At 37.0% G+C, this 14,600-nt stretch overlaps 1 protein-coding gene across 1 annotated transcript in view; it reads left to right on the forward strand.

Annotated features, from left to right (window-relative positions):
- Nucleotides 1-10,272, forward strand: part of KPNA1 (karyopherin subunit alpha 1) — a 69,090-nt gene extending 58,818 nt beyond the window's left edge. Inside the window, exons 12-14 of the mRNA XM_044252220.1 lie at nucleotides 1,430-1,557; nucleotides 5,169-5,347; nucleotides 6,747-10,272. Coding sequence (XP_044108155.1) covers nucleotides 1,430-1,557; nucleotides 5,169-5,347; nucleotides 6,747-6,934 — 495 coding nt within the window. The 3' untranslated portion in view covers nucleotides 6,935-10,272. The remainder of the gene's footprint in view (nucleotides 1-1,429; nucleotides 1,558-5,168; nucleotides 5,348-6,746) is intronic.
- Nucleotides 10,273-14,600: the final 4,328 nt, after the last annotated feature.

Here is a 14,600-nt window from a genome sequence, read left to right on the forward strand (position 1 = left end):
TCTTACATTTTCGAAAGGTTTTGATGATCTTTATGCTAAACAGCTTGGCTTTACTCTTGCCAAATAAGATTTTTTTTCTAGTAGACCCATGTATTGGGTAATTTCAGTTTTTAATAAAACCTTTGGGGATGGCCCACTTTTCTCTAAATGGTTATCTGCCTTTTCATTTTATTCTTCTATTAGGTGGGAAAGTAACCCCAGTGGAAGATAAAGCAAGCAGTGGGCTGAAGGTCACCATAGGTCCTAAGAAAGGCTAAACAACTGGTTATGAAAGATAAAACACAGACTAATGGGACTTTGAGCTGAGTGGAATCAGAGAGGTTATCTCTTCCAGTATTCTCTTTTAAGGATGAAACTAAGTATCAGAGAAAGTGATTTGCTCAAGGACATCCCTAGTAAATGACAGGATCGAGATGAAGTGTCTTTCCACTAACTTTGCTGACTTTCTTCACCAGTATAACAGAGTTCTTGATCAGGAAACCATGGTCGATGAATCATTAAATTCTACTCCTGAAACCAACATTACACTATATGTTAACTAACTAGAATTTAAATAAAAACTTGAAACAAACAAAACAAAAAAAAGCATGGTTAGTCATCCCCAGAATGCTGCCAGGGACTGAGATTGATAGCTATTAACAGTACATACGAGGTGATTTAAGCTATAGTTGATCGCCTGCTACAATCAGGCTCTCATGTAGAATTTCTCAGTTTCTTGATAGAGGAAATGATACAAAACCCATTTTAGGTTTTTTAACTTAGGAGGAAAATGAGGCAGATTGGTTTAGTATTCATATATGAGGGGGAAGTGAGTGAAAGTGCTCTCTGTCCAACTACAGGCTATCTGGTAATCTGGGTGGGAGGTGGTAGGTTGGAATAGGATCGGGATGTTTTAAATATAGAATGTAAAGGAGACTTAGTGACTGATAATATTTAGAATAAGTAAATACAAAAAGAGCCTTTGTAAATACAGAAAGAGGTTTGAGAGGAGACCTTATGTAGAGGGTGGATGAGGTAAAGTGATTAGCAGATCTAAAGCAAGCTGTTGGCCACCATGGGCTGGGGCACCCAAAAGTGAGGACTGGAGGGTTACAATACATGTGTCAGAGTTGGATGCTGTGAAAGAAATGAGACTAGCAGAGGAACAGAAAATTGAACTTTTGTAATTTATTACTGTGGGTGGAACAAGAGAGGACAATCAAAGAGAAAAGAACTCAAGGAAAAACTAAGAGATTATAAAATCCCAGAATCCAGGGAGTGTTACCAGTGATACCAAGTATGGTTGAAAGGTTATGGTAAGAGAATTTAAACTCCTTCCAGTTAATTTTTAACAGGGGGAGGGGTGTTATTAGTGAAGCCAGCTATAAAGTTATAATTAGCATCATGAACATTTTTGAAATTTGTAATTTCCCTTTTCATTTAATTTCAGACTGTGATAGATGCCAACATTTTTCCAGCCCTCATTAGTATATTACAAACTGCTGAATTTCGGACAAGGAAAGAAGCAGCTTGGGCCATCACAAATGCAACATCTGGAGGATCAGCTGAACAGATCAAGTAAGTACTAGTTAGGTAGCATCTTGTAAATTAAAGGAAAAATCAGGTCTGCTAGTTACGAATGCTCAGTTCTAACCTCTTAGAAGATTGTTCTGAGTTTCATAACTAGACTCAAATGTGTATTTAATTTTTCTCCCATTCCTTCCTGCTGAAATAATTCCAGGATAATAGAAGTAAGGCACAGGTGAGGTTTGAGAGAGAAGAAGTATTTATGGGGTGGCTTTAGCCTAATCTGGAGCTTTTTGATCAGAAAAATCTTAGGTAGTCTAGAAAGTTAGTAGAGTCCTTACAGTCCAACTTTGGTATTTAACTTTTGCTATTTTAGTTTAGATGTCTTAATAGATTTCGATCAGATTTTGAAAGAGAGGTATATCTGAGAATAAAATGCCAAATTCACTAGAGTCAGTGGATCCTAAATTCCTGTAATGTTCAGTAAAGGGAGAGCGCTATAGTAGCTTGAGACTTAAATGGCCCCTTGGGTGGTTTAAATCTTAATGGCTAGAGAGGGCATAAATACGGACAGGAATCAGTTCCTCAAAGAAAACATCATATAGTTAAATGTTAAATTATGGACATTCAGTTTTTCAATTAAAAGATTAATGATGAATAGAAGAATGGTACTTAGATTCTTCTTTAGCCTGCCTTAACTTTCTTTATGGGGAATTCAGATGAGGGTAAGGTGAGTTTAAATGAACATTGAAGTTATAACCCCTTCTTTATATATACTATCAGAACGATACAGCTACTTCTTGTATTGTTGCTTTCTGGGTTAAGTGTTGGCATTAATTTTTTTTTTTTTTTTAAAGATTTTTTATTTATTCATTTGACAGAGAGAGATCACAAGTAAGCAGAGAGGCAGGCAGAGAGAGAGGAAGGGAAGCAGGCTCCCCACTGAGCAGAGAGCCCGATGCGGGACTCGATCCGAGGACCCTGAGATCATGACCTGAGCCGAAGGCAGCGGCTTAATCCACTGAGCCACCCAGGCGCCCTTGGCATTAATTAACCAATACTAATTTTTACGTCTCTATAGGAATGTAAAAGGTAGTCCTAACATTTCAGAAGTTGATTAGGTAGAGAAGGTAGCTGTGTACCTAAAATAATAAAATAAATTAACACTGCAGATAGCTGTTTTGGTAAAGTTCATCATGGAAAGGTTTTCAAGGAAGACTAAGTGGTCTTCAGAGGCATTTTGTATGAGATTAAGGTCTTTTTTAACCTCCTAAGATTCTAGTTCTGGGGTACTATGATTATAAGTATGCCACCACTGGTAATGATATTTATCTCAGTGATGGTAGTAGAAGTACTGTAGAAGTTATAATATGGTTTCTTAACTGAAGTGGTTAAACTATACACATATTTTTAAAACATTTTTAAAATACTGTAGTAGATTTCATCAGAGAGTGTTCAGGGGTATTTTGCCTTGTTAGAGAAGAATAGAAAGGCTCCTTAACTATTCCTTTTTAAAATTCAGCATAGCTGTTTATATTAATGAAGTTCATTATCAATTTCCTACCAGTTTCTTCTTAACCAGATGAAGAGTTATCTTGAAAAATATTACAGTCCAAATTATAGAAAATAAACTGACTTTATCAGTGATAAAAGACATCTGTGTGGATTTGCTTATTCTTATTGAGTAGACAAGACTTAGATGCAAGAACCAACTAGAGTAACTTAGGAAATATTCATAATTTTAGGTTAAGTATAATTATAGGTTAAATATAAAGAATAAATGTCATTCTTAAGAACCTGTAGATTAGCATTTGATTATATTTAGCCTAAAGATTTTTTTAAAAAAAGATTTTATTTATTCAAGAGAGAGAGCTATCACAGAGGGAGAGGGACAGGGAAAAAGCAGATGCTCTGCTGAGTGGAGAGCCCATCATGGGGATTGTTCCCAGGGCCCTGGGATCATGACCAGAAATGAAGGCAGATCCTCAACCCTGGGCCACCCAGGCACCCTTCTATAAATTGTTCTTTTGCAAGATGAGGAATTAAGTAATCGAAGGGCTTTGGAAACTGGGATGAAGGCCTTAATCTTTTTTTTTCCTTTCTTTTTAAGATTTTTATTTATTTATTTGACAGAGACAGACAGAATAGTTCTACTTAAAAAAAAAAAAAAGAATAGTTCTACAGTATGATTCCGTCAGCTTCACCTATTCCTCACTAGTCCTCTACCCCCATAGAGGACTCTGCCCCATAGTTCATACCTCTGGCAACCACTATACTTTTTGTTTTGTTTTGTTTTGTTTTTTAAGGGAGAGGGGCAGGGGCTGAGGCAGAGAAGAAATCTTAAGCAGGTTCCATGCCAAGGTTGGAGCCTGGCCCAGGACTGAGCTGAAATCAAGAGTCAGATGTTTAACCAACTGAGCCACCCAGGGACCCCACTTTTTATTGTCTTTATAAAAGTTTGTCTTTTCCAGAATGTCATGTGTTTGGAATCATATAGTGTGGAGTCTTTTCAGACTGCTCCTTCATAGACTTAGCATGTCTAAGTTTTCTTTCATGTCTTTTCATGGCTTGACAGTGCATTTCTTTTTATCACTGACTAATAGTCCATTGTCTGGATATACTACAGTTTATCCATTAGCCTGTTTAAGAACATCTTGGTTGCTTCTGGTTTTTTATAAATCTGTTATAAATATCTGTGTATAGGTTTTGGTGTGGACCTAAGTTTTCATCTCAATTGGGTGAGTGTCCACAGTATGATTGCTGGATTATACAGAAAGCTTTGTAAAAAAACTGCCAAGCTGTCTTCAGAAGTGATTATCCCATGTCACATTCCCACCAGCAAGAAAATGAGAGTTCCTCTTGCCCCTCATTCTTGTCAGCATTTGGTATGGTCCATTGTTTTGCATTTTAGCCATTTTAATAGGTGTGGTATCACTGTTTTAATTTGCAGTCCCCTGATGACATTTATTAATGATGTTGAACATCTTTTCATATTTAATTTGCCATCAGATCTTTGGTGAAATGTATGTTCATATCCTTTGCCCATTTTTAAATTTAGTTATTTGTTTTCTTGGGAGTTTTAAGAGATCTTTGTACAAAATAGAATTGGCCTGTTGAGCCTCTGGTGCCTTTAGCACCTGTTTCAGAGGTGTGGTTCTATAGATACAAAGATGAAATTAGTCAGAAGTATACTTTTTTTTTTTTTTAAAGATTTTATTTATTTATTTGACAGAGAGATCACAAGTAGGCAGAGAGGCAGGCAGAGAGAGAGGAGGAAGCAGGCTCCCTGCTGAGCAGAGAGCCCGATGCGGGACTCGATCCCAGGACCCTGAGATCATGACCTGAGCCGAAGGCAGTGGCTTAACCCACTGAGCCACCCAGGTGCCCAGAAGTATACTGTTTTTTGATGAGTTGCTCATATTTCAGAGTAAGAGGGTATTCAGTTTCTTGGAATCCAGTAATTGTGGAGGGGAAAAAATGGAGATGGTGTTAGAGAATTGGTTTTGTTTAATTTATTTGTAGCTTTGTGGTAAGATGTGGCCTATATGGTTGAATGGGTGCTTATTTTTACCTCTACAGTTTGAGGATGACCCACTTATTTCATGAAAGTTTTATGAAATTAAATGCTTTGTTTGACTAAATTATTCTTTGTATTAATTTAGGTACCTCGTAGAACTTGGTTGTATCAAGCCACTTTGTGATCTCCTCACGGTCATGGACTCTAAGATTGTACAGGTTGCCCTAAATGGCTTGGAAAATATCCTGAGGCTTGGAGAACAAGAAGCCAAAAGGAACGGCACTGGCATTAACCCTTACTGTGCTTTGATTGAAGAAGCATATGGTAAGATAGAGTGTTTAGTAGATGTCCTGAAATTATATTTTTCTTCTTGGTTTTCTGACTTGTCCATATCTGTCCATGAGCACAAACTCATATGAAAAATTTATTCGCTTATGAATAATAACATTTAGTAGGTAGAATGATTGTAAAAGAATATGCATTAATTATGCAGAGAAGTGAGTACCCTTCAGTTTAGCCATTTTTACACTGGGCTTTAAAGGATCTTCCCAGTTCCTAGACTCTGCTTGCCCTTGTGGGTCCTCTTATATTCTTACTAGTTCATCTGAGCCTCAAGAACATCTGTATCTACTGTAAAGGATTCTACTCCTTTTCTCTTGTAAGATTTAGAGGTCTCATTTTGAAGAGTCACTATTTGCCTTTTGGTTTCTTGGTTCTTCCAGTCTCAGTGTTAACTTGGTTACTTGTTTACTTAAGTACGTTTTTGTTCCCTAAGTGATTTTAATACCCAGGGTTGAAAACCACCACTCTAGGGTTTGTTTATTCCTAAAGTTGGAATTAGGGATCATAGGCTATGTTTGTCTTCCTGTTTATCAGATAATACAGAACTGATTGTATCAAAGTGATTTTAACAAATTACCATTAAAAAAAAAACCTTACAGTTCCTGTACCTGGAGGTGTTTCTCCAAAGAAATAACTATTGTTAATTTTTTGAATATATATATATATATTTTTTTTTAAAGATTTTATTTATTTGACAGAGACAGAGCAAGAGAGGGAACACAAGCAGGGAGAGTGGGAGAGGGAGAAGCAGTGAAGTATATATATTTTTTAACATGGTGATGTGTATGAATATGTATTTTTTTCTTTGAGCAATATTAACATTTATTTCCAGTATTGCTATAGCGATTAGGTTGCTTATGGCTGCTTACTTAAGTCAAAGAAAAACCTAGCTCAGATGGGCTTAAACTTAGTAAAGGGAGTATGTTGGCTGGTTATTCTAGTTGGACTTCTTAGTTTAAGTAGTAGAAATTGACTCTGGCTATTTTAAGGGTATTATATAGATTTGTTGACATATTGGATAGCTCAGAATTTAGGATTAGAGCCAAGAATTAATTAGGTCACAGATACAGGTCAAAAGGAACACTTCTGCTACTGGCCTTAGCTACTGGGTGATATGTGAAGACTGTTAGGGAAATTGCTGCTTCTGGGGACCGAGTGTTGCTTGCATTGTTTAAGATGTCATTTTGTAATATGAGCATTCAGATATAATCCCAGTGATACTTTCTATGCTGCTACAAAATACTAACGAGATATAGAGAAGAAAATCTTCCTTTACAATAAGGAGGCATGGCAAAATACAGTTTCATTGGCATTTCCAACAGATACATACAAAGAATATGTATGTACACAGACACAGATTCTTCTTTATTCTTCATTCTAGGTCTGGATAAAATTGAGTTCTTACAGAGTCATGAAAACCAGGAGATCTACCAGAAGGCCTTTGATCTTATCGAGCATTACTTCGGGACCGAGGATGAGGACAGCAGCATTGCGCCCCAGGTTGACCTTAGTCAGCAGCAGTACATCTTCCAGCAGTGTGAGGCTCCTATGGAAGGTTTCCAGCTTTGAAGCAATACTCTGCTTTCATGTTCCTGTGTCAGACCAGGCTACCCAGTCAAGTCCTCTTGTGGAGCCCACAGTCCTCATGGAGCTAACTTCTCAAATGTTTTCCATAATACTGTTTGCGCTCATTTGCTTGCCTTGCGCACCTGCTCTCTTATACACATGTGGAAAACCTCTGGCTCTCTGTGGTGGAATACCCTTCTAATAAAAAGGGTAACCAGAACGGCCCACTCTCACGGAAAATCCCTAGGCTTTGGAGATCCGCACTTATATATTATAAGAGTCATGGGATTATACACATATTAATGTGGCTCCCTGTCTTTGTGGGGGAAAAAGAGGACTCCTCCTCATTCCCTTTAAAGTGGGGAAAAACACTGATATTAAAAGATGAGACTAAACCTTTATCTTGAATTTCACACAACTACTTGCAACAAGGGGAGATGTTTAGACCTGTTGTGTACACTTCAGAGTACTTCTCGTGAGTTCTTCCACAGTGAACCCTTGGATTACCTGGTGGCTTTTCTAGCCAAATTTGCATTAATCCTTACTGAGACTGGATGGTTTTCTTGCCTCTATTGGCGCCATTCTTCACAGATATTAAAGTTAAACCATCCGCTCCCTCACCTTCAGCCTTCAGTGAATGTGCTTTCTAGTTGTCAGGAATGCTGAAGAATTAACACTTTGACTCTTAAATGTGATACTGGTTTGAAGATTCCCTTAGAGCAGAAAGGAGAGGGGCACATTAATTTGTATGGCTATTGCTTCTCTTTGGTCTTATGTGTCTTAGGATTTGGAAGTGGTTCAGTTTTAATGCTGGTATGAAGATTTAGAATCCTTAGTAATCAAAACAATATCCTGTAATTCAGTAAAAAAGTAAAAACAAACAACCCCCCGCCCAATCCCTCCAATTTCCCCAGACTCAACCAGTGTGACTAGAGGCTGTGTTTCTGCATTAAAACAAATGTTTCAGGCTTTGTGGTCCTGATCAAGGTCCTCATTAAATTGGAGTTCACCCTAGGTGCTTTTCCCCACTGTGACTGGCAGATAACACATACTTTTAAAGGTTACTTAGGGAAACCTTTTTTCATAGCCCAGTGCAGCTTGATTTTAATGTACTCATGCTACACACATGATCCTTTTAATGTAGCATCCTTTCTTAAACAAATAATCATCTTCTCAACATGACCTGTTCAACCTAAATAAGGGCAGGGATTTTTTTTTTTTTTTTTTTAAATAACCTAATTTTTCCCTAATCATTTCATCTACTAGTACTGCCCAGTCAGGTCCCTCCATAACATGAAAAGTTTCTACCTTCTGGCTCATTTAATGATAACTGCAATGTACCTGCAAATGGCGCTTCCAGTACTGTCTTCAGTGATCCACATTTGTGCTTGGACTGGAATGAAAATATAAGCTTAATTGCCAAGAGAACTGCAACTGAGTTCAATATGACTTCTTGGTGCTAGTTGGCCATCTTGGCTCAATGTTGGGACACACTATCAGAGAAGATTTTTTTGTTGATATGCTGTTCAAAATGAATTCTGAAGGAAAAGTTGCTAACTTCTGTTTCAGAGAAATATCCTTTTAAGCCTCTTTAACCTTGTCCTCTTCTAGAATTCATTATAACCCCAAAATGTAACTATTTGGAAGTTCCCCTGACAGGTTATTATGCATCTCTGGTAAATCCTGCTGAATGTTAGGGATATTCAGAGCTTTCATACCTCATCATGTTGTTATTTAAACAGCCAATTTATGAGACCTGATTTAAACTTTAAAAAAGTCCACTTCATTCAAAGTAGAAAGATACAAAGACAAAGGACGTTTATCAGCCAAGTGTGTGACGCATTCTTCGCATCTAGTCTGTGGTTGTGTCTGTGCTCTGGATGGATACCGTCTGCCTGTTACTGATGGAGCAGCCACTGCAAAACTAGTCAACTCCCATCTATAACTTTTTCTAGTGCTGCTTTGTGCTGAAAGGACATTTTAGTTTACTGCACTTGACCTGTAAAAGACTTTGATTCTTTGTAATTTTAGGGACAAATTAGGTGGTTAATTTAAAGAAAGACTTTAAATTTTGCCTTTACATCACATTAAAATATAACTTCTTTCAGAAGGGTAATAGAAGCACTGATTCATAGTAAAAATCTTGTTTTTAGCTTTGATTTTTCTTGTGGCTGAGTTTTTTAACCTGTACATCGCTGGTAACACATCATTTCTCTAGGATGTTTTAAATTATGTACCTTCTGCTGGATAATTTTAAAAATTTCAATTCATTTTTGGTAAACCAGTTTGAATGGAAAAAGGATAAAGCACACAAAGTTGTTTCCCTGGGTTAGTAAGAAGAGTGTACATTGGGAGTTTTGCATTTGCGGGTGTCTCAGTGAATGAATTAAAGTCCATTTCACTATTTTGGTCTGTTTTCTATTGAAAACAGGAATTTATCTTGTTCCTGTCCTGGAAGTTCATGAGAGATTAGCTAAATTTTTTTTGCAATAAAATACTCTTAATATAAAAATCGGAATTAACTGAAAGCTAAATCCCAGCGTAACAGTTTGAACTGATAAAGCAGCCCTTTTATTTACAGAAATGAGACTTTAGGAGGTAACTGAGTCCTAATTGTAGTTCTCTGGCTGGCAGATTCTATTAATTTACACTGCATTTATTGAAACCCTATCACTAAGATGTTACCTATTACAAAAGTGTTAGTTTCAACACAAGAAAACTCTTCTGCAATATATACTAATCTGGGGGGAAAGTAGCTTGATTATCCACCCCCCCTCTCTTTTTCCTCCTCCACATTTTCAAAGTATATTCTTTGAAATGAAAACTTAGGTGGGTGAAAAAAGGCATTGAAAGCATTTAGGATATAAAGGCACCCTGTATTTGAAGGACAAGCAGGGTAGATATGGTTAGATTGAGAAAAATACCAGGAAAGGAAAAGAGATTAAGGAGAGAGTTTTCTGTGTAACATTTTAACCTCATCTTCTTGTCACTACGTAGGGCGCCTTTTAAAACCTTTGTCAGCTACACTGTTTTTGAAAACTGTTGCCCAGGATTGTCTAGTGCCAGATAAAGCTAAATGGGCTCTGAGCCATTTTTTCATATTGTCACAAATACAAGCAATGGCAGTTACCCCACAGTAAATTTGAATTATTATACCAGATTGTTGCTGATTTTTCCCGAGTAAAAAAGTATGTAACATATTTTAGAAACCAAATTTTGTCAGTTAAATCCTGTTTTATGTGGCCACTCACAGGCAACTTTGAATTTACTTTCCAGTGCTAAACAAACATTTATTTATAATCCCTCAATTTGGGGTTGCATTATAAAAGGGTTTTCCTCAAGTTGGAAGATTTTTCTTTCTTGCTTGATTCGTTTTGTGACATTTTTTCTATCAGTAGGCAAGTCATTGCATGTTGATGTTTTAGGGCTTGTGGATACATATATACACACGTGTGTGTGTATAAATATATATATATATATATATATATATATGAAATCTTGATGTGTAAGAATGTTTTTCAGTGAAGAAAAGGGATCCACTTTTAGAAAGGGGCATTGTTTGCTTTTCATATTTATGTACTATGTTCTACCTCCTACATTCCAAAATTTGCTCATTTGAGAAGCAGGTGTACTTATCTATATATGAAGTCTCGAATCTGAATTTTTTGCCACTAACAGTCACTTTCATCTGTTGTTAGGTGAGAAGAGTAAGTATGTATCTGCCAACCTGGGAAATATTTTTGGTTACATTTCTCTATCAAAAGTTAAAGTTTTTATCAGGCACCTGGATGGGTCAGTGGGTAGAGCATGTGACTCCTGATCTCAGGGTCCTGACTTCCAGTCGCACGCTGGGTGTGGAGCCTACTCAAAAGTTATCTTACTTTAAAAACAATTTAAAAATGAAAAAGATTGACCAAAAAAAAATTTTGCTTCCTCATGGGGTGCTTGGCTGGCTCAGTCAGTAGACAGTAGAGCATGCAACTCTTGATCTTAGGGTCATGAGTTTGAGCCCCACGTTGGGAATAGAGATTCCTTAAAAAAAAAAAAAAAAAAAAAAATATATATATATATATATATATATATATATATATTTTAAAGTTCAACTAGTGGAAGGCCAGATGGGACACTAGTACCATAAGTCTACGCTAAAGTTCAACTTGTGGAAGGCCAGATGGGACACTAGTACCATAAGTCTACGCTAACGCAGAGTATTCTGTAATATGCTTTATTTCAGAAAAGGATAGGTAATAGCAGTGAGTACCAGGACATCACAAAAATGTGTCATGAAGTAAAGCAAATATATGCTAATTTTAACAATATCAAATTGCTACTGGGTATAAAATTTGGAAGTGTGGGGCAAGAAGAAGATTATGGGTAGATTCCCATAGATCAAAAAGGCATCTAGTCTTTCAGCCTCTGTTGTGTGCCAGGTGCCTGGGTAAGGGCTTCCATTTTTTCTCTTTTAATCCTCCAACTGCCTTTGAGGTGGATAACTGTCACTACAGATGACAGAGTTAAGACTTAGGAGAGTTTACTCTGCCCCAAGGTCATAACCTCAGACACTGTCTAGTGGTGGGACAGAGCTATGCAGTTTGTGTCTGGAAGAAAGCAGCAGTCACGGTGGAGGTGGTGTTCTGGGCCAGGAACTCCCAGAACTAGACTTACACAACAGCCAGAGCTGGTCCAGCTTTTTGTCAGACCAGTTTTCCTGGCTCTTTCTCAAGAGCACCCTTAAAATAACTAAGGTATGAAGTTGCTTTTAGGTTACATAATTTGGTAAAGTAGAGCTTCTCAGCCCAAACTTCTTTTTCCCTTCTGTGGTGCTAAAATTCTGTATATAACCTGACAAAACAGAAGTAAAAAAAAAATATATGCAAATGATAGATTTTGAGTGTAGTAGCATAATGGATAAACGTGTTTCCATTCAACAAACTCAAATGTAGAAGGTACTGACAAAGTGAAAGAAAGGCTTTGGAATGAAGAATTCTGCCTTAGAAAGCAGTGCCATCTATGGACGTGAATTTAACACAGCTGACTTCCTAAAGGAGTACTGTCCCCAGGAATATCAAAAGTTAGATCACCTTTTAATGTATGTTGAGTATGTTCTGCTTACTTCATCATTATGACCACTCTATGTTGTTGTTCAAAGTGTTCTTACGCTTTGATTTGGAATGGATCTGATGATTCTTTGTACTTGAATGTGGTCTGTCAGGCCATGGGTGAGTGCCTTGCACATAGTAGACTATTCAATAAATACTAAATGACTGAAGGAATATGCATCGATGTGATATTAGTAAAGGGTACTTGGTTACAAAAGAAAATTCAAAGGAATTCTTTTATGCTGCTGTTTGAAGCCAGAAATTAATAGCTCTTAGTGTCTCAACTTATGTTTTATATGTGGTTATCTTTCCAGAGGACATTAATTTGACCTTTAGTTTACAAAAGCAAGACACTGTCATAGCAATTCATTATATAAAAACAAAAAACCTTATGCCTTCTGTGAAAAGTTATGGATATATTTTACAGGATAACTTATATAATCAACCCCATGTGTTTGTATTATCAAAAATAGCACATTGATCTCTTCTGACCTATTCTAAAGTTAAGAAAAACAACTTTGTCAGTTATATCCAACGTATGCGGAAGCAGGTGGTTGCCTTAGGCTATTATGTACGTGTGTTTTCCTTTCTCTTTCTTTCTTTTTTTTTTTTTTTTTTAAACATTTTTACTATTGTATGTATTGCTGATTCTACTGGCCAGGTATTTTTTTCTGAAAAGAATCTTAAAGCAAAATTAGAATTAGTTCCTGCAGACTACACTGCCATCTATAGTACAGAATGGCTGAGTTTACAAATTTATTAAAGCTAGCATAGATGACTTTTGCCCCTTTTTTCATTTGCCAATTTGAAAAAGTCTTTTTTTTTTTTCTGATTTTAAAGTCAATATATGGTACTATCTGTGATCTTGAATGTTTCTGCAGAGAATAGAATTACTCTTTAAATTCCTTTATATACTCATTTCACCTGAGGAAGCCCATGGAAATCCACAGTTTGGATCACTGCCTTATCTAAACCACTTGTGCCTAGCATTATTTAGTGTTGGGTGAGGAGAAAATAGAAACCCAGGAGACTACAGCGGTGGGGGAAGAGCACAGGGTTATCACCATATAGAGTGTAGAATTTTCCAAAATTAAGTTGTGATTTGAGGAGAGTCCTCCAAAAGTCAGTGATTATACTGGTTTGGTATAGTCCCGGGTTTTAGAGCAATTAACATCAGCTGATTATTTTAGTGTCTCCCCCTTTCACTTTAAAAAGGTCTCAGTTTAGATAAATTCTGCACCACTCCATATTTAGTCCAACTAGATTTTTATAGATTTAAATTGCTAATGGTCCTAAGCAACTATACATCGTTCTGTTGTGCTTGATTTTGAGGACTGGATTTGGTAACTGGAATTGCAATGAAAGCAGTCAGTCAAGACAGTCCTTAAAATAGGACTTAATCTGAGTCCTGATATACATTACCAAAAAAAAAAATTATTAAAAAACAAATGACCTAAACTTGTGGCATTTCTGTTTATAATATCTGCAAACTTGACTGAGGGGAAGGGAAATGAACCTTTCAACCATTGAGACTTTCAGTTCTAAAAGTTTTGTGGGAAATCTAAAGAAAAATTGGTTTCTACAGAGAGGGAAACTTCCAAATCACCTATCTGGTTATTAGGAACAGCAAAAATAAAAATAGTTAAAAACAGAACCATGTGAGGAACTCTGCTTGACAGCAGCAAATGCAAAGCTCTAATTATGGTTTCTGCCACTTTAGGTTTACCCGTATCAGTATTTCCTACTCCTATGCACTCCACATTGCTGATGCCCCCCTCCTCCCAAGGACCTATGCCACAAAATTCTTAGGCCCAATTTATAAGGACTACCGTATCAGGACTACATATTAGAACATGATAAAAAGATTTTATATTCAGAGCTTTAATTTCTTTACACAAATTCCTGATGCTATTTGTAAACAAAAAATTCTGACATCTAGAAATGGATTTTAATAGTGGAAATTTCTTCACATTCTGGGAAAATCTGGAGAAAAATTTCTAGTTATTCCTATCAACACTTTTTTTTTTTTTTTTAAAAGTAAACTCTACCCCTAATGTGGGCTTGAACTCACCATTCTTAGATCAAGAGTGGCATGCTGTACTGAGCCAGCTAGGCGCCCCCTACCAAGACATTCTGGACTGTTCCTCTCATTCGTGTGATATTTCTAGTGGGTTACTAAAACATACCCCAGCACCAACACCCCGTCCTAGCCCTACTAGTGGGTTACTAAAACATACCCCAGCACCAACACCCCGTCCTAGCCCTACCGTCACAAATTGTCTAATTTCCTTCTTTACTCTCCTACTATATATAACAGTTACTGGAAAAATACAAATTAAAATCTTGGAAACAAAGCCTACACTTTGTTCTCTATAGCACTTTCTTTTTTCTTTTTAAAGATCTTATTTGACAGAAGAGATGACAAGTAGGCAGGGAAGCAGGCTCCCTGCTGAGCAGAGACCCGGATGCGGGGCTCCATCCCAGGACTCTGGATCATGACCTGAGCCAAAGGCAGAGGCTTTAACCCACTGAGCCAACCCAGGCGCCCCTATTTTTTAATGAGTCAATAA

Source organism: Neovison vison, chromosome 6, assembly GCF_020171115.1.
Source record: "Neovison vison isolate M4711 chromosome 6, ASM_NN_V1, whole genome shotgun sequence".
In the NCBI taxonomy this organism is placed as follows: domain Eukaryota; kingdom Metazoa; phylum Chordata; class Mammalia; order Carnivora; family Mustelidae; genus Neogale; species Neogale vison.